This window comes from Sorghum bicolor, chromosome 9 (genome assembly GCF_000003195.3).
Source record: "Sorghum bicolor cultivar BTx623 chromosome 9, Sorghum_bicolor_NCBIv3, whole genome shotgun sequence".
Lineage (NCBI taxonomy): Eukaryota > Viridiplantae > Streptophyta > Magnoliopsida > Poales > Poaceae > Sorghum > Sorghum bicolor.
The window spans coordinates 2,466,911-2,487,800 of NC_012878.2; the positions used below are offsets into that span (position 1 = coordinate 2,466,911).

Genomic DNA, 20,890 nt, shown 5'->3' on the forward strand with positions numbered 1-20,890 from the left:
GCACTTCAGCAGCAACTTTGGCTATGTTCCGTGGATGCAGAACTTGGGGTTGCTAGCAGAATCCAATGTAAATCAAGCGGGTAACCCATAAGTATCCTGACTGCTCTGGTCTTGGTTCTTGCAACCTTGAGATCTTGAAGCTCTCTCGTGTCAAGCTGGATGCATGACACCACCCTCGCGTAGCTCTGTTCGAGCCTTCGAGGTGCACTTCTTTGGAAGGACTAGAGCTCAAGGATTGTTTGGCGCCGTACAGGAGGCGACGCGACTCGGAGCAGACAGGAGCGATCGTTGCTGGTCGGGATGAGTTGAAAAAAATAAATAAGATTGGATTGGTGGGAGGGTTTAAGTGGCTAATTGTCCCACCTTCACTGGAAGGCATCAGATTAGAATCGTGTGCGCTTAATTAGAGTTTGCATAGTTTGCATAGCTAGTTGGTTTTCATAGCATACACTCCCTTCTTTTAAAAAGTTATCTATTTTACAAAATGAATAAACAATAGAATTTTGACTATTAATTTTTGTCGAGATCCTAGAGTTGCTCTAACCGCAGTCAAATGTCCCATTTCTTTTTTTATCCTAAATGTCCCATTTCTTTCCGTAACCCACCTCTTATATATGACTGCGGTTATATATAAGAACATCGGGGCTGTAGCGGAGGCCGTCGTTTCCATGGATGCACTTGCCGTCCCCTGCTTGGTTCCGCCTCCCCTCTCAACCCAGGAGGAGGAATGCGGCGGGGTGAGCCCAAGCTGGGTCCTCCTCGACCGGACCGCCTACATCTCCGCCGACTCCGTCTCCAACTCCACCACCGCCGTCGGGCAGATGAGCACCGGCAAATCCATCCAGGTCTCCTTGTGCCTCGGCCGCCCCCCGCTCCTCTCCTACCTCTGCGCCCACTCCCCAGGCCCCGTCTTCGGCTCCACCGTGGGCACCGTCTTCGGCCCCCCCGCCGGCACCCCCGCCGTGCGCTGCGTCAGTGTTCCCCCCGTCGTCCTCAGCACGCACGCCGATCTAGCCCTTCTCCGCGTCACGATCCCGGGCGCGCCGCTGAACGACAGCTCCTTCGACTACTTCGTCTACACGGCCCGCCCGCGCCCGGGCGGCGCCTCCTCCCTCGACCTGCTCCCGAGGCCCACCGGCGCCTCCCGCTTCCGGGACTTCGATGTCGCCATCCTGCGCTGCTCCGGCGGCGGCGGCTCCCGCTACGTCATCGCCGCCCTCAGGACCACCAACCACCGATTGCACTTCAGTCTCCAGCGCTACGACTCCGACACTCGCAGCTGGACCATGACGCCCTTGTCCCTCGATCACCAACCGGAGAGAGACAAGGTGCTCCCCATCCCCAACTCGGCCACCGAGGTGGTGTTCCACAACACTAACAAGCTCATCGTTCTCGGATCTACAACCGTTGTTGGTTGGGTCGATCTGTGGAGGGGTATCCTCTTCTGCGACGTGCTCGATGAAAACCCCGTGCTCCGTGACATGCCACTGCCTAAGCCGGCCAGGAGCAACAGAAGAAGCTTCTGCATAGGTAGCGCAATGGGTCAGAGGGACATCGCCGTCCTCACAATCGCAGAGGAGGTGAAGATCAGGTACGTCGATCTGGAGATTCGCCCTGGGGTTGTCCCGTCACCTCAACGCCGGCAGCCGATGGACGACGACGACCACTCAGGCTCCAGCTCTGACGATGGTGAACATGACTTTGACGTCGCTTACTACTGGAAGACCACCGTCTGGAGCATGCCAGTGCCGATTACTTCATGGAAAGACTGGCACAAGGATTGCACAGTCGATGTGGCCGACACCATTGTCGAAAACCCAAGGCACTGCGAGGTGCTGCTGGCGTTGCCAACAAGGCTGAGCACTGATCCAGTGGATGCGGCAGTGAGCTTGAGAAGGATGTACACTGGTTTTCCTACCTTGGGGCTTGGCATGGATGGCAATTTGGCCATTTTTTTCTTGTCCAAGGTGGATCGCCTTTCAACGGAGGGATGGGTGATCGAAGTTGGCGTCAAGGATAATAAGCTGCAAGGCATCGCCAGGCTTGATGACAGGAAGTACACGTCTTTCAGACGCTACTACTGTATCACTGATATCTCCAAATATCTGATCAGGGCTACAGGTAACTAATTGTATGTACTCGTATTTGTGATATGTGGTTCAGCGTGCGTGTTACAGTCTTATTATCTTACAAATGATCATCTTTTTTTTTTTGGCTCATGTTGGTATGTGTAGTTGACTAGTATACAATTTAGGACATGTGAGCATAACTTTGCATTAGTTATAGTACAGATAATCCAACCCCCTAGAAACCCTGTAAATTAAAACCCTGATGCTATAAAATTATGATTCGAGATCAATGTACAGCTGATTTTGATTGTCTAGTTAAAACATCAAAATGATAGGATTTCCCATGGACGGAGCCGTGTGGAGGTTATGTGGTTTCAACTTTCAACATGTTGGTCTTAGGATTAGGAGAATGAGGATAAAAAAGTTGAGATAGAACTCAGCAGGTAATACCCTGATTCAAGAACCGATGTCCAACTTGATCATTTGCCAAATCTGTGATCTTGAATATTGAAGTGCTCTTGATCTCAAAAGTTTCCACTGGGTATTGCTTAGTCGATAGATGCCAGACTAAAACCAACCTAGGTTTTACTAGTTAATTTTGTGCTCCAGGCTGCTAAGGCAGTCTATAGCTACCACTTAACGATGAGCAGGAGCAGTGCTGTTTCATTTAAAAACGAAGAAAATACCAGGTTCTACGTAAGGGTTGATTATTACATAAACAACTGAAAAACGGCTCTAGAGTCATCTTTTGCAGGGACATCTCCTCCTTGATCAATAACAGGACATGTGTCTTGTAAGACTGATTTTGCTCCGAAATCCTCCTCTTTCTTTCCTCCCAAATGTTCTAGATCATGTACAGTATGACAGCCGCCTTGATGCATTTCTGATCAGCAGGGATGTCCATTATGTTATTGTTCCACCACTCCTTGAACATTTGGCTTCTATTCTGAGGAACCTGCACTTCATCGTGTCCAGTCTCAGTCGAGTTCCCACGCCTCTCTTGTATCACACTCAGTTTTCTATGAGCAAGTATTTCTGGAAGTGGAAATTCTTTGATTCGTTAGCGAAAAGGAGGGAATGCTTTTTCTATTTTTTTTTCCCGCAGTCTCTTTGTCTGAACTTTCTTTCTTCTTGGATTTTTTTTTCTTGGCCTGCTCTTACACACAAGGCACCTGAAGTCACACCTGAAGAATTATATGGTTTATTATGTTGTTAAGAAAAATTTGGTTCCATAGTTGGCTCCATGGAGGGAGCATCACATTTAGAAGCAGGAGCCCAACCGACCGTCGCTCATAATTCTTGCTTGAGTCTCATTTATACAAATGGCAGTAAAACAGAAAAGAAAACAAATGGTAATTCTTTGCTAGGGCCGAAGAATTAATCCTCCATGTGTTTCTTTGATGCAGGCGCAGCAGGAGCCCTTGTACGGACCAGAATGCGTAATAAGTAGCAGAAAGTAGATGGACATGAAGCACAAGGGTATGCGGCAAGGAGTGATCTTTGATGAAGCTCGAGAAGAGATGCAAGATGCAGATGTTGGGTGATCAGGAGCTTGCCGGGAAGAGTTTCTTTACCTAGGTGGTAATAGGGGTCTTGTATGGGTCATTTAGTTTAGTTCGCCTCTATGACACATCAGAATACCTGCTTCATGCAAAATTAAACTATAAAAGAACCTGATTTTGGCATGCGAAACACATAGCTGGCCTCTCTTATCTTGCCTGATACTCCCCCCCTAACAATTAAGTTTCCAGTTATTGTGGACAGTGTATCTGATTTTGGTATACCTGCAATGAAATCTACTACAGTAGTTACGATATTACTGATCGCCAAAATCTACTACAATAGTTATGATATTACTGATCGCCTCTTGCAATATTTGAAGAGCGGGAGCTATACTGCTGTTTATCAGATAGAGGAGAAGCCTATGAAGTTCATTTGTCTACTGGCTGATAGAAAAAGTACGGTTTATAAGACAAGCGAACAAGCATGGATGCTGCTGCAGGAATATCTCTGGATGTGCCGCAGATGAAGCTCATGTGGACTGGCCTTCCTAAGTCGTCTGCTACCTGGGAGGACTACCATGTCATCAGAAAAGCGCTTCCTAGATGCACCAGCTTGGGGCCAAGCTGCAACTCAAGTGGGGGAGGTGTCACACCTAGCGTCACCACGGAAAAGAAAGATGTCTGAGGATGGATATATTTTCATATCAACACAATAGCAATGAACTATTTATGTTTTCAATAATGTAATATGACATGTGGGCCTAGGATAGCCTTGCCTTCCCTGGTGGTGAAGGACAACTCAGAGTCGGAGTACTCGTCGGAGTCGATGAAGGACACCCGATCGGAGAAAAAGGGTAGGCGACACCATGCCAAGCGACTGAGGTGAGGGGAGTTCGTCATCTGCTTCGTCGGCCCAAGAATGACGCAAAGGGGAGCCATCCGCCCCGGACCGGGCTGGGGGAGGGAGATGGGGAGTTAGCCGGCAGGGCCAAGGCAGCCACCGGTGGGGGGGAAGGGGAGGGCGTGGCAGCAACAATATTTTACAGCCGTACGATCGATCTTCACGAAGATAATAGTCATTCCACACAGTATCAACTCGTTAGACATACAAGTGGAGCAAAGGTTCATGCCCATTGTTAGCTTCGCTTCCGGCGATGGGCAACTAGTTAAGGGCCGAGTTATGAGTATGGCTTTAGTGCTTGTTGTCACAAATTGTGCTTCTTGTCACAAATTGTGCTTCTTGTAATAGGAAACTGATGAGTTATTAGGATAATTTTACATACTAGTAGTCTACTACACAAATGATTTTCGTAAATCATATTTTTACCACTGGTTTTGTTAAATTCTTGATAATAATATATCATTGTTGACTCATAATAACAAAACCAATGGTGAAAATGTCATAAGACTCTATAAAACACAGGAGAAATCCTAGCCGCACACTCTCGTCTATTGTACCCTCACTCACCTATCTCTCACCTACATCACTCCTGCACTCTCTCCTCGTTGCCCCCTCCTGTTGTGCAGCGCCAACATAGGTCTGAGGAGTGACGCCGGCCCGGCATCAAGTGGATCTATGGCGGTTAGTTCTACCGCACGGTGCCAAGAGCATGGCGGCAGCTGCTATGGGCGAGTAGGAACCAAATGCGTGACAACGACCCCGTTCTAGTGGTAGAGCTGTTGGCCCGCGCGCCTCCCTCTCCGAGCTAGGAGCTGGCAAGGCGGTAGATGGGAGGCTCGTTTTATTAATCCTTTTTTCTTTCCACCACTGCTTGAAATCGCCCACTTCCACAGTTGAAGCACGAAACTAATGGTGAAAATAGGTTACAAACCGACAATAAGAATAGGTTACAAACCAACAATGATGAGAATTTAATTTGTATAGTAGTGTCAAGGTCTGGGCAAGCCTTGGTTTGCCGTTTAGACATTCTTCTCACTAAATCCCTCTTGATGAAAATTTGGCATGGTCATGAAAAAAAGCTTATGTGATTTCTAGCATGTTGCTCTTTAGGTATGTGGAGTTGGACTCTCTGTATGATAACCTAGACTCCTCGACAGAGAGCTGGTTGTTAATTAACGAACGCAGAGCGAGTGTGAAGGAAGGGAAAAGAAAAGGCATGGGTTATTTTTTATTTTTTAGGAATATATTATTAGAAACTAATGGAGAGCTCTATATTTCTTGTTCACTTAGGTTTTGTTTAGTTCATCCTAAAAACCAAATTTTTTTCAAGATTCTCTGTCACATTGAATCTTGCGGCACATGTATGAAACATTGAATATAGATGAAAACAAAATCTAATTGCACAGTTTTCCTGTAAATCACGAGACGAATCTTTTAAGCTAGTTACTCCATGATTAGACAATATTTGTCAAATAGAAATAAAAGTGCTACCGTGTCAAAATCCAAAAACTTTTTGGATCTAAACAAGGCCTTGGTATAATCATTGATTATAGTGATTTTTAGAAATTTATTGGAGATGCTCTAAGGGACTATTTTTTTGAGCCCTAGCTTTTAGGTTGTCAGCTTAGTTTCTTGGCACACTGTAAGAAAAAAAAGCTCCTCTTAGCATGTTTTTACTTTTAGTTCACATTCTCAGAAGCCAGCTTTCCAGCTTTTCAAATTCAGCTTAACATATGTGCCGTTTAATTTATTTGAGCTTTTTGCCAGCTCTATGAGGCCCAATGTGTCCTTGCCAAAACACACATCCCACCAACAAATGGGTCACTGGCTCTGCTTCTTTTGCACGTAGCATGTACTCCCTCCGGTTTCCTAAAGAATATTATTTTGAACTGCGACACGGTATTCAAAAACAACTTTGTCCACTACTTTTTGCTATAAAATATTTATAAAATATAGTCAAAATATATTTTTTATAAAACTATATATATTTTGAGATGAATCTACTTATATCACTTTCATATTTTCAAACTCAACCTAAAAGAATTTATTTATAGTCAAACTTTAAAATGTTTGATTTAAGACAACATCAAAATGATAATCTTTAGGAAACCAAAAAGGGAGTATATCCTCTATCCAACAACCGTGAATGTTAGTGTATAGTATTTCGACTCTCGAAATTTAAGAGTGCTGACCATTGAACTTGAATTATCAAATAATACAGATATGCTACGATGTTTCTGTCAAAACATAATAAATTGTTTAATGTAGCAACTTGCATGACTATTTTCCATGTATGTATATAGTTTATTGAATATTGATTATGGTCACGGGGGATACTCCCATCATCAAGGCTAAATTGGTAGCGAACCAAAAGCAAATTATAAAGGGGGAGATGTATATGCCTTGTAAAGCAACTCTTTGATAAAAGTACTTGGCATCCTAGGATTTTTGCCAAAACCATAAAAACAAGCTCCAACAAGTTGGCAAAACTACTTGGCAATTTTGTGAGCTTGGCAAAATTCCTCCTTCACTTGGCAAATATGCCAAGTCCTCCATCGCTTGGCATCACGTGTATCCCAATTTGCCAACTAGTTTTGCCAACTTGTTGGAGGCCAAATTTTGTGATTTTGGTAAAAATCCTAAGATGACAAGTTCTTTTGCCAAGTCCAAATAGCAAACTGTTGGAGAAGAACTCTTTTTTCACTTAGCATTTGGTTTTGAGACCTTGGCAAAATTATAGATTTGCCATGTGAATTTTAGCAAACTATTGGAGTTGCGCATAGACTTGAGTTACATGGCGAAAATTTAGTTCACCACTAGTCTTGCATGTATTCTCGTGTGTATATGTGCATTTGGGTCTCGCAAACTTTGCTAAAAGTACTTGGCATTCTAGAATTTTTGCCAAAACTACAAAAAACAGCCTCTAACAAGTTGGCAAAACTACTTGTCAGTTTTGTGAGCTTGGCAAAATTCCCCCTTCACTTGGTAAATATGCAAGTCCTCCATCGCTTGGCATCACGTGTATCCCAATTTGCCAACTTGTTGGAGGCTCAATTTTGTGATTTTGGCAAAAATTCTAGGATGCCCAGTTCTTTTATCTCAAACCCAAATAGCAAATTGTTGGAAAATGCCTCTTTTTTCACTTGGCATTTGGTTTTGAGACTTGACAAAACTATAGATTTGTCAAGTGAGTTTTAGCAAGCTGTTGGAGTTGCTCGATGTGAGTAAAGTTTGCACATGTGACATGTCTCTTTCGGCAAGAGAGGGTAACGTAGATTACGCATTTACAGGAAAGCAACATGTCAATATACGCTTGCATTAAAAAAAACATGTCAATATACGCCAGCAGGCCTCATCCCATTGGACACGAACGAGATAAGTCAATACTAATATATATACCAGCAACGACAAGTTAGTACTATAGTACTTGTTTTAGTGCCGAGATCAGCTCCTTGATTAGTTTTAGCGACGCACAACGAGATGGATCGAGCTAGCAAACACTTGGACGGCTACTAGAGCTTGTGAGCGCGGATGTGTACATATATAGTTTTGATATCCATTGGATGAACTATTTTACGTACTATGCATACACATCATCGATCTGATGAATGATTCCAAGACAAACTTGACTCGATCGATCAGGTGTTAGGTGTACACTTGTACGTACTAGATTACAAGTCTACGTGCCATCGTGCGTATAACCACACCAGCGCATCAGGAAAAAAAAATACGTTCTTCTTCTAACAAAACCCTGACATGGGCGTAGATCGAACTGACTGGCCGGCAATGGCGGATGGCTGGACACGTACAACCCACAGGAAATTTATTTATTCATTTTATTATTATTCGGTTTGGTCCCCGGCCCATCATATATACTCTAGTACATGTCTCTCTTTCATTTATTATTTTCCCCTGAAAAACATCTCTTTCACACACACAGTCATAATCCCTTTGAAATGTGCGGCCCCAAATGTCAGAATATCAGATAGTTGTCTTGTCACAACTCTTATTGATGACCGATCAGCAATGCATAACCATTCGTTTTCTCACTGACAATAATAATATAATAAAGCTACGGATTGAAGCTCAACAGAAATAGACAAGCGTCCTACGTACTTTGAACAGCACAAGTGTATCCACGTATGGAAGCGCAGAATATCCACCTTGCTCTCAAGTGAAAACCTGCCGCAGGGCATCCATTACTACTCTCATCAGTCGTCAAATGTATTTCAAGTAGGTATCTGCAACAATTTATGGTGTGTTTGGATACACCCTCGTCTAGGAACCAAGAGAAGCAAAAGAGTGTTATAGAAGATTGGACCAGAATCCTTGAACTGGCGATAAACTCAGAATCTATGTAACCTCACTCTATCCATATGTATGTATGCCATGTAGGATTTTTCCTCTTGCGAAAACCCCCTGTACAGAGTTTCTGTAACTATGTAACTTGAGCTATATTCAATAAAATCATGTGAGGATCAATCCCCTCGTTGAAGTGTTAAACACCCCCCCCCCCCCCCCCCCCCCCCCCCCGTCGTCTAGGAGCGTCCGCCAGGCAGCCGCATCACCCCAATTGAACGTCTGGTGTTGATGCCTGGCCTGGGCGCATTTCCTAGGGTGGGAACCAAACATGCCCTTAATACACTTCTTGTATATTTAAGAAACAAAGTAATATGAGTTGCAAGCATATTGATATGTGTATGTGCCAAGATGTGCTGCCGTTCATGTGCCCTGGTTAATTAGGCGTGGTGTGGTTCTCCCATTATAATTTTCTTTTCTTATTAATTGAATGGCAGAGCTCCCATCCTTATGTTAATAAAATTTGCTAGTGTCTGGGATCACCACACCTTTGGTTTTGGCACTGTGCAAAACAAGGATATGTGTAGTGGAAAGAGGAGCCAAGGCAATCATGCACGAAGGCGACATGCACAAGGCTAGTAGCTAGCTCACATGTGGTTTCAATGGTGCCATGCATGCATTGAACACATATATCTCCAACAGCTGCTATCTGACGGGGCAAAGAATTTGGCAGCAGTGCGTGCATAAGCAACAATGGACGTGCCATCGGCCTGTTTGGTGGCAACGAATGAACTGCTGTGTAAAACGCTACTGGAAACCGCAATTTGCTAGCTGAGGTCGTTGTTGTGCATCAATCAGTTGGAAAGTGGCGAGCAAAACAACAAATGTTGCCACATCTTGCATCTACCACCGCATCTGGATGGGGACCTACAAATTAATAACCTTCTTTCTTGTAATCATTTCTATTGATGACTCAAACCTGAGATTAGTCCCACTTGTCAGTGACATGCATGCACAGGATATATACGGTATCCTGCGCAATTGTGACATATGCTAACCTGCTGATAGAGCTTGCTTGTTGTATAGGGACCGGTTGGAGCTAGACCACCATCGGCTGAAAGGAGCAGATGATGACCATAGGTACCGGTTTGAATTGGCTTAGACAAACTGTTCTCTTCTATTGTTGTGCAATAGAAAGAGTAAACATACATATGGCATTTCTTGTTGTTGCCTCTAGATGTAACCAGTATTTAGAGCGGCTCCAACAAGGCAACTGTTTATGCTCCTATCCTCAGTTATTCTTCTCGGTTGAGGCAGTGCTATGGATGCATCGATGGAGAAACTCCCTCATCGGCGATAGATAGACATATCTTGTGGTTGTTGGATCCCTAGGATATATAAAAGGAAGCGAGGGAGAAGAGGAGGATGGAAATAGAGACGGGCAAGAGCCACTCAAAATAATCGCTACTGGGAACACAACTAACGACATCAGGGAGGAGTGCAGCAAGTCAGGCTCAATTCGCTAGTCTTATATATAAGCCGTATTTTTTTAACCAATCAACAATGTTTTTCTCTTGTAATAAATTAGCGAATAGTATTTTCAGCGATGACTTCAATGGTAATGGAAGGGGCGTGAGCTCCAAGGGATTTGCTACCAGGCGCCATTGCCGACGTCGAGAAGGAGAAGCGCAGCGACAATCTTCCGGTCCGAACGTCCGGACCGGAGACGTCGTCCGATGATTCCCGCGCGCGCACGTGACAGGTTGACAGGTACGTACGTTTTCTTTTTTATTTATTTCTTTTTGTTTTTTCTTTCTTTTTCTTTTCTTTCTTTTTATATTTCTTTTCTTTTTCCCTCCCGATCGTTGCTGTTAGTTTTCTTCTCTTTTTTTTGTTTCTTTTTCTTTTTCTTGCTATATTTTTTCTTTAATTTCTTTTCTTTTTTCTTTCTTTTTTTCATTTTATATTCCGTTTGGTTCTTTTTTATCTTTTTTGTGCTTTATTTTTATTTTCCTTTTTTGTTTTATATTATTCTTTGTTTTGTATCTTTATCTTTTTTTTCTTATTCTTATTATTTTTCTTTGATGTTTACGTGCTGATGTTCTATTTTTTTATTTTTTCTTTTGATTTTGTTTTTCCTTTTATTTTTTTAATTATGTTTTCTTTTATTCATGTTTTATTTCTTAATCTTTCTTTGTTTCTTTGCTTTAATTTCTTTCCTTTTTCTTTCTTTTTTTTATTTTATATTCCATTTGATTCTTTTTCTATCTTTTTTGTGCTTTATTTTTATTTCATTTTTTGTTTTATATTATCCTTTGTTTTGTATATTTTATCTTTTTTCTTATTGTTATTATTTTCTTTGATGTTCACGTGCTGATGTTCTATTTTTTACTTTTTTTCTTTTGATTTTGTTTTTTCTTTTAATTTTTAATTATGTTTCCTTTTATTCATATTTTATTTCTTAATCTTTTTTTGTTATTAATCTTTTTTTGCATCATATGCGATGTTCTATAATACATTAAGTTTTATGGTTAATTCAGCGATATTTACTTAGTGTACATACAATGTTCTATAATGTGTTGAGTGATGTTCTATTGTGAATTTAGTGATGTTCGCTTTAGTACACATGTGGTGTTCTATGATATATCTAGTGATGTTCACGTAATATATATACGATGTTCCATAATGTATTTAGTAGTGTTTTTTATAGTGTATTTAGTGATGTTCAGTTTAGTACACATGTGATGTTTTATAGTTTATTTTTAGGATGTTTTAAAACTATCCATATGATGTTCTTTTAAATTTTTCTCTATTACGTATTTTTTTCCTTATGCTTTGCTCTAGATTTTATTTTTTTTTGTTTACATGATGTATTTATTTATTTTAAATATTATAATATCAGTTTCATGAATCTAAACTAGAACACTATTTTTTAAACTGAGAACATTTTTCTTACGAAGATGGAACATTTATTTTATGAACCTAGAACATTGTCTATCATAAATAAAAATATTATATCTTTATAAGATAAATGTTTATTAATACAATTTTATCTAAATATATCCATGTGAGATCTTGTTTTGAAGGATTTATTATAAGAAACACTATAGTGTAATCGGATTTTGATTTAGATATTTAGTTTAGGAGCTATGACTTTTTAAATTTTGTTGATGAAAGTGGAGAATATATGGATGATGTGGGCCCTGTAGGATGGACAGCCTCAGCTGTGCTACCCTGATCATATAGAATAGACAGACTTTATTCTAGTTTGTGCATGCATGTCTTATCTATGCTAATTTTTTTTTGCATCTATGCTAATTAATTTCCGGAACCAAGTATGTGCAATGTTGTTCATGGGCCATGGCAACACAACATGATGTTCTTTAATTTTTTCTATTACATGTTTCTTTTTTTTCCTTATGATCTGCTGAAGATTTTTCATTATTATTTGGTTTATGTTATGTACTTATTTTTATATATATATATATATATATAATACTCATTTTCTAATCTTAAAAACTAGAATACTATTCTTGGAAAAGTAGAACATTATTTTACGAAGGCAGAACATTGTTTTTTAAATCTAGAACATTGTCTCTGCTCAGTAAAACAAATGTTCTATCTTTGTGAAATTAATGTTCATAATTAAAATTTATATAAATATATTCATGTGGGGTCTTGTTTTGAAGCACGCACTATAAGAGCAATCAGAATTTGATTTAGATACTCGATTTAGTAGTTATTAGTTTTTAAATTTGTTTGGCACGTAAAAAAAATCTGGTTCCGCAGGCGCCCAAAAGCTGCTCCCTGTCCTCCCACTTTGGAGCGCGCGCTATATATGATGTGTGCTTCCGGTCCTCTCAACTACTGTATGGGTACAAACTTTTGGATGGGAAACAAATTTTTGGGCGGAAAACAGGTGCCGGACAGTGGCTTCGCTCCGAACGGCCGGACTGTAGCAGGCCCCGAAGCGCAGGTCGTCGGCTCTGAAGGGACGCGATCTCTGTTGGAATTGTTGCCGCCTACTGGGCGCCGTTATCAACGTTGAGAGGAGGAGCGACATGGGGACAATGGCACTACGGAGTGCAAAGGTCATGAGGGTAGGGCTAACCCGAGATTAGGAATAGGTTGCGAGGATAGGTCGAGAGGAACAGAATAGAAGGGTACGGAAAAAAAATTAGCAATGACAAGTGGGCCCTTGTATTATGTGGGTCCGTGAGTAAGTAATATGGCTCCTCTAACAAGTGAAGTTGGAAAAAAAAAACCAAAGAAACTAATGTGGTAGCTATAGAAACTAATTGGTGGTATTTGTGTCAGTTAGGCCTAGATGCTTGTGTGTGTGTGTGTCGTTATCCCCATTTCCCACACCTTACCGAAGACTTTAAAAAAAAAAGGTGTTTTTGTCGATCGATCGACACAAGGAAGATATATATACATACGATTCGTTGCAGCTCAACACCTCAATGTGGTCTCTCACACACACCATCTGTACTTAACGTGTCAATTTGTCTGATCCATGCACGCTTGGTGACCACACATGCATGCTCTGTGTCTACTACCGGCTCATGCTATAGCTCCACTCTATATATTAGGACCGGCCACAGCAGGCCGGCAAGAACTGCTCCACCACTACCATCTATCTCTCTCTATATATATATCTACAAATGACAAAATCCAACAGTGGCATATATACACACACACATCTTGTAGCTAGCTAGCTCAAGGACTGATGAGTCATATTGCAGCAGGAAGCAGCACGCAGTAGTTAGCAGCATATATAGCAAGAAGGATCGGAGGTAGCTAGAAGCCGTTGACTGGCCGGCGCGGCGGCCATGACGACGACGTACAGGGTCTGCTGCTTCCTGCGGCGGTTCCGGGCGGCGTCGAACGAGCCGTCGGAGGCGGTGAGGGACGTGTTCCAGGCGTACGCCGACGGCGGCGGCGTGGTCGGGGAGGAGGCGCTGCGGAGGCTCCTGCGGGAGGTGCAGGGGGAGACGGAGGCCGGCGCCGACGCGGCGGCCAAGGAGGTGATGGCGTTCGCGGCGGAGCAGAGGCTGCTCAAGAAGGGCGGCCTCACCGCCGAGGGCTTCCACCGCTGGCTCTTCAGCGACGCCAACGCCGCCCTCGACCCGCGCCGAGGGGTGAGTTTTCCTTTTCCTTCAACTTACCTATCCTTTTTTTTTAAAAAAAAAAATCTCTTCAGTTCATGAACTTTTGCTCTCTCTGTTTATTTTTTCGTTCTAAGAATCCTATAAAAACATACATCCACATATACCATGTTATGGTTCGATTCTCAATAATATAGTTTATTACTAATATATTATATCAGTATATCAGCAAAGACTATCTATTTATATCTCTATATATCTATATCTGTATATATCTACAGTATATATTATATGGTTTTAGTCCTACAGAGTTGAACATAGTCATGCAGACCTGACGACAACATCTACGACTTCTGCAATTGTGTACATGCACCATGCGCGCATTTATGAAAACATTTTTAGGATTTTCTTTTTCTTAAAAAAAGCAAAAATGATTGTTAATCATTACTTTGTTTTCTGGCCACATGAATAGTAGCATGTCGTATTGACTGGTATATTTGGGACCATTATTTCAAGAAAGGGATAGGGTTTTATTTGGAGGATTAAAAAGCTTGCCGTTAGGTCAACGATACAGTTCATAGTCACGACTTGTGCCGGGAATCAGGGGCAAGCTGTACAATCCATGCACTGTTGAGCCCATGTGCACTGTCCTTCCAAGCCCAGCATGAACCAGCACGTACTAACCATCTACAGTAGGACCATATGAACCAGCACGTGCTAACCATCTGCAGTACTACTAAAAGTGGTACTATGACGTGTTTGGTTGGTGTTGTTAAAGTTTAATATATACGGTAGAATTTTTGTTTTATTTGGTAATTAATATCCAATTATAGACTTAAAAGATTCGTCTCGCAAATTACTCTCTAGCTGTGTTTTTAGTTTCGTAAATAGTTTACATTTAGTACTTCATGCAGTCTAAATATTTGATGTAACTGGCGGTAAACTTTACCGCCCGTAACTAAACAGTCCCTAACAAACCATGGAGCTTGTTCATTTGTTTTAGTAGTTTTTCTCTTACAATAAATCAACGAACAGTATTTTCAGCCATGATTTTTAAGACCAGTAACAAGCTTCAAGATTAGGAGCTGTAGTTTGGCTTTAACATAGCTTCAACTAAAACTCCAAGGTGCATGAGAGATTTCGATTTCAAATGCAGGAATTCTTAGAGTTGAAGGTGTGCCAAACAGAACTTTATCAAAATCCCTTATGAGCAGGTTCTCTCATCTACCTTTTCTTTGTCAAATGTCCAAATTGGTTAATTAGAAATAACTTGAGATAATAGCTAGCCTAGTAGGTACGTTGGCAACAATCACTTGACAGTGAGCTTCTATATAACTTGTGGTGAGCTTGTGGTCGATGTGACTCTCTAGTACAAAGAAGAATCATTGTATCATTTTTTTTCGAGATTTATGTGTCACTTCATATGTCATTAGCCTTAATAATGCAACTCATACATCCATTTCGTGATGTAACACATATTTCCAGAACTTACTTTACGTCTAAAAAATATAAGTTTAATAATGGTTATGTTTGTTCCTTTTAATGTGATGAAACATATTACAGACGCAAATGCTTGTATAGATGCACACACATTTACCCTATGAGCTCCGCGGGACACCAAGCTAGCAAAGCTAGAGATTTACAAAATCTTATAGTCGTGGGATGCCTTGTTATTAATAGGCATGTTCACTACCACGGAAATATTAACACCGGATCTTACTGGAATAAATTTGGAAAATCGCATCAGAAAAAAAGGTCTAGTCTTTGTTTTTCAAAGTTCTGAGTCTTCATTGTTTTCGATATTTACAGTTATATGAAAATATATCCACTAGTATAACTACATGTATAATGTTTTACTATTAAAAAGCACTATTCAATATTCATAGATACCAATTTTCTCGGGAATGCCACTCTTCCCCCTCCCACCCGCGTACCCACCAACCAACAAAAGAACATATTTTTGACAGTTTAAAATTGAAACCTACAAAAATTGCAACTCTTTTGCAATGCAACACGCCTTTCACAAAAATAATCCACCATACTGTAGTGTCCATGCTCCAATATACTCCATTAATTCCTCCCAAAAGGAGTGCAATTATGGCTACAATGCTTAGTCAATCTATCTTTAGCTTGCCATTTTTATAAAAATAATTAGAAATATTTATAATATCATATAAGTAATAGTTAGATTCATAACCTATTTAAAGTCATAATTGTTGGCATACTTTTTCTATAAACATAGATTTAAAGTAATTTGACTTTGACTAGATCTAGAATTACACTTTTTTGGACAGAGGAAGTATAATAGTATTACACAAGATTAAGATCCCTGGAGACTCTTCTCTCACCTTTTGTTTTGTATATATATATATATCCCTACCGCTTAGAATTTTTGTTGGCACATTGGCAAAAATCACTTGATAGTTCTGTTCAAATGCCCATATTCCAGTGGTTAATGTACTTGCTCAGGTTTGAATTCTTTTTGTCTAAAACTTTGAAGGCTCATTGCACTCGTCAAGTTTAGCAATAATTTTGGTAGACATTTGAAAATATATTTGCCGAACATAGAGCAAGTAGTGCAGTAAACAACAAAAAGAATCAGAAGATAAGTTATTTGACATCAGGTTTCCTCTTCATGGCACACTTCGCAATATGTTATTTGGTTTCTTCTTCTTGGCACACTTCCACAAAAGAGGTTTCCTCTATGTTCGCTGCAGTAAAACTTTTCTAACTTTATTGACTAGTGGTATCAATATAAAAATATTTTATCTTAAACCAATAGTTATATCATGAAATCATTATTCATATAAGGTCTGGTAATATCACTCTTGTATTGTCGTCATGTACATAATTTTTAGAGATTTATGACCAATTGAAGTATTTAAAAAGATACTTCCTTCAGTCACCACCCGATCACAAATAATAAGTCAATCCAGCTATAGTTTTTGCTCCGGTCATAATTTTAGATATTAATGTCAGTTGAAGTATTTCTTCTTATCACAATTATATTAATATAGCTAATAGCTCTTGATGCTGATCACGATAGAAATGTTACACTATCTTCTTTTGTTTCTATTCTAATTTTGAATTTTCATTGTCTCCCAAGTTTTCAAGACTTTACATGCTTATTATATTATTCAAAAGTATTTTGACTACCTTGCTAAGTTGCTAGTTATTACATGGTTTAAAACACAAATTAACAACCCTAAGAAAAAGTTTGACTACACAAATTCCATGCCTTGTCCTTTCTTTAAAGAAGTGAGTGAAGCAAAACCCAAAAGGTACTTTTCTTACGTTTTGCAAGCTAAGGGTATTTCTAGTACGTTTTGTACATATATAAAAAAAATAACCAAAACAAAGCATGCAGTAGTTGGCTAGTTGCTGCCATATCTTTTTGGAGTATGGAATCAGGATAGTTACCAGTGACAGTGAAGCCAAAGTAGCCAACCTAAGGCTGGCAACATACATATGCATGTTGCAATTTGGAAACCCATAGTGGGTGGGTAAACCAGATTAAACAATAACACCGTGCCATGTATGTGCCTTTATCTTTTGACTATGGTTAGTGATAATAACCGAACTCTAATATCGGCTCAAGAGGCGAGCTGACTCACCATTGGCCTACGCATTTGGTTAGGATTGCCATCATGCTATGCCTGTATCTTTGACAAAGGCATGATGTATTGCAGAATTCTTCTCAATTAAGAATAATAAGATCATAGATAGTAGAGGTAGTACCAATTGTTGTGGGTTATTTGTTCATCCAAAACTTGCTAAAATAAACTTAACACACATGATTAATTTAGTAGAAAAATGAACTAAATCTGACTAACATACAAGACAACACATGCATCCATATGCATATGTAGCTAGAGATAAGGTACATAACTTTTTTTTGGCAAATCTCTATATAGGTATTCTAAGGTTCACATACATGTACGCACACTCGATATAATAAATGCATGTATACACATTTTACCTTTACGAGCACATGCAAAGAAAGAGATGGTATATTTCAAGATTAATTAGAGCATGTTCGTTTAAGCTTATGTACCGAATCTGTCAGCCATTCATATTTTTCTCTATAACAAATTAGTGAACAGTAATTTCGTCCATGGCTTTTTAGACAAGCGATGTTCTGCTATTGTGACAAATTATCTACCACTAAACGAATAGTCGTACTTAATCCCTATGATAAATTTGAAAAATACGAGCACCCATTCAAATCAATGACATGAACCCAAATAGATAGGATACACCAAAAGAAATCTAGTCAGCTGAGCAAAAATTCGTATAGTTGGAACTTTTTTGACAAGCTCACCAAAATGATAGTGCTGACTAGTTGATCCGGTGTGATTAGATTCTTGTAAAAGCAAGTGTCACCCACCTCACAACGAAAAAGAAACATGCAGAAAATTAAAGTGTCACCTAGACAAAAAGAAGGCTAAGGACCTACAAGGATTGAAATGCTTAATGCACGCGTGACCCGTAATATACATGTAAGAATATGATTGGATTTGGTGTTGATGCAAGTTGTGCTTTACCAAACATCGCAGTTAGGTTAGGCACGCGATGACCATCTAAACCCCCCTTTTGTCTGTTGTTAATAATTATAATTACATTCCTATCCCTTATTTACATTTATTTAACGTTTTTACTAGACAGAAACTTTACTTTTTATATCTCCTCGCCTTGGAATTTCACTTTATTATTTCATTCATATGACCACATATATTATTCATCGTAAAAAAAATTAATTCATTTATATTAATTGCACTGGGTGACGATATACACAATAATACGAAATACTCATATATGCAACAAAAAATCGCATGGACGAATAGTGCAGGTTTACCAGGACATGGGCTTACCACTGTCGCACTACTTCATCTACACGGGCCACAATTCGTACCTGACGGGGAACCAGCTGAGCAGCGGGTGCAGCGAGAGGCCCATCGTGAAGGCCCTCCACGACGGCGTCCGGGTCATCGAGCTGGACCTCTGGCCCAACGCCGGCAAGGACGACGTCGAGGTCCTCCATGGCAGGTCGGTGGTGTGGCTTCTGTTGTTGTGCGATCCTGCTGCTTCTTGCTTGCTACTGACGACGACGATGACGACGACGGTGGTGCAGGACATGGACGTCGCCGGTGGAGCTGATCAAGTGTCTGGAGGCCATCAAGGAGCACGCCTTCGTGACTTCACCCTTCCCCGTCATCCTCACCCTGGAAGATCACCTCACCCCGGACCTCCAAGCCAATGTCGCCAAGGTGCCATGGCATGCTCGTATGCTTGCTCCCATCTGAATCCGATGGCGAGAACTGATCGACAACCCCTAACTTGCTTTGGTTTCTAGCAGATGCTGAAGGAAACCTTCGGGGAGATGCTGTACGTGTCGGAGTCGGAGAAGATGGCGGAGTTCCCTTCCCCCGACGAGCTCAAAGGCAAGATCATCATCTCCACCAAGGCGCCAAAGGAGTACCTCCAGACCAAGAGCGGCAAGGAGGAGGCGGAGGAGGGCGTCTGGGGGGAGGAGATCTCCGACGACAAGACCACCGCCCATCAGATGTCGGAGCAGTTCAGTGGCAAGTACTCGGCGGCGGCGGAGGAGGAGGCCGCCGCCGGCGCCGAGGAAGAGGCGGCGGAAGCCGAGGCGGAGAAGAAGGCGCGGCAGGGGACGGACAACGAGTACCGGCGTCTCATCGCCATTCAGCTCACCAGACGGAAGCACGACATGGAGCAGGACCTACGGGTCGACCCCGACAAGGTGACGCGCCTCAGCCTCGGCGAGAAGGCGTTCGAGAAGGCCATCGTCTCCCATGGCGATCACATCGTCAGGTTCACGCAGCGGAATCTGCTGCGCATCTTCCCGCGGTCGACGCGCATCACGTCGTCCAACTACAACCCTCTCATGGGGTGGAGGTACGGAGTTCAGATGGTGGCGGCGAACATGCAGGGCCATGGGAGGAAGCTCTGGCTGACGCAAGGGATGTTCCGGGCGAACGGCGGCTGCGGCTACGTCAAGAAGCCCGACATCCTGATGAACAGCGCCGCCGCCGACGATCCCGCCGGAGGTATCGGCAAGCTGTTCGACCCAACACGAGCGGATCTGCCGGTGAAGACGAGGCTGAAGGTGACGGTGTACATGGGAGACGGGTGGCGGTTCGACTTCCGCAAGACGCACTTCGACAGGTGCTCGCCGCCGGACTTCTACGTGAGAGTGGGCATCGCCGGCGTGGCGGCGGACATGAGGATGGAGCAGACGCGGGTGGTGATGGACAGCTGGATCCCCGCGTGGGACCACGAGTTCGGCGAGTTCCCGCTGGCGGCGCCGGAGCTGGCGCTGCTGAGGGTGGAGGTGCACGAGTCGGACAACCACCAGAAGGACGACTTCGGCGGGCAGACATGTCTGCCGGTGTGGGAGCTCCGCCCTGGGATCCGCTCCGTCAGGCTCGCCGACCACAAGGGCCAGCCGCTGCGATCCGTCAAGCTGCTCATGCGCTTCGAGTTCTTCTCCTCCCCCTGACTGCCACTCCAACTCCAAACAGTGATGATATATATAATCTCTCACTCTGTCTGGTGCTGATGGATCGTGTGTGTCAATGAATATTTAGAGAATCCGTTTTGTTCGGTGTTTTTATCTGTTGTTTTTACTTGTGTATGAATGTGCTATCTGTCGGCTGCCGTGATACTGAGATTGTGACTGGGACTGTGATTATCATTATCATCACTAGTATAATGCCCGTGCTAACGCTACGGTTATAGTTTTCCAAACGGGCCGCCCGGCACGGCACGGCACGGGCACGTCCCTATGCGGCACGGTGGCACGCCGTGCCGTGCCTGATAGTGTCGTCGTGTCGAGTCCTCGGCCTAGACACGGCCCTATGGCCGGTTAGACGTGTCGTGTCGTGCCGATGGGCACGACAGCCCGCGTGCCTCCCCGTGCCACCGTGCCAGCTTGAAGTCGCGCGCCGCACCATCGTCGCCGCGTCGGAGCTCGGTGATGCACCACTA

The 20,890-nt window shown here is 42.3% G+C and overlaps 2 protein-coding genes across 2 annotated transcripts; both read left to right on the forward strand.

The window, feature by feature from the left end:
• On the forward strand, nt 657-3,885 carry LOC8071260. The gene is made up of 2 exons (XM_002439166.2): nt 657-2,121; nt 3,476-3,885. Exons 1-2 carry the CDS (start codon nt 669-671, stop codon nt 3,517-3,519), a joined length of 1,497 nt encoding a protein of 498 aa, XP_002439211.1. The 5' UTR covers nt 657-668; the 3' UTR covers nt 3,520-3,885.
• On the forward strand, nt 13,222-20,609 carry LOC8071261 (phosphoinositide phospholipase C 2). Its single transcript, XM_002439167.2, has 4 exons — nt 13,222-13,912; nt 18,729-18,925; nt 19,011-19,146; nt 19,236-20,609. Exons 1-4 carry the CDS (start codon nt 13,604-13,606, stop codon nt 20,400-20,402), a joined length of 1,809 nt encoding a protein of 602 aa, XP_002439212.1. The 5' UTR covers nt 13,222-13,603; the 3' UTR covers nt 20,403-20,609.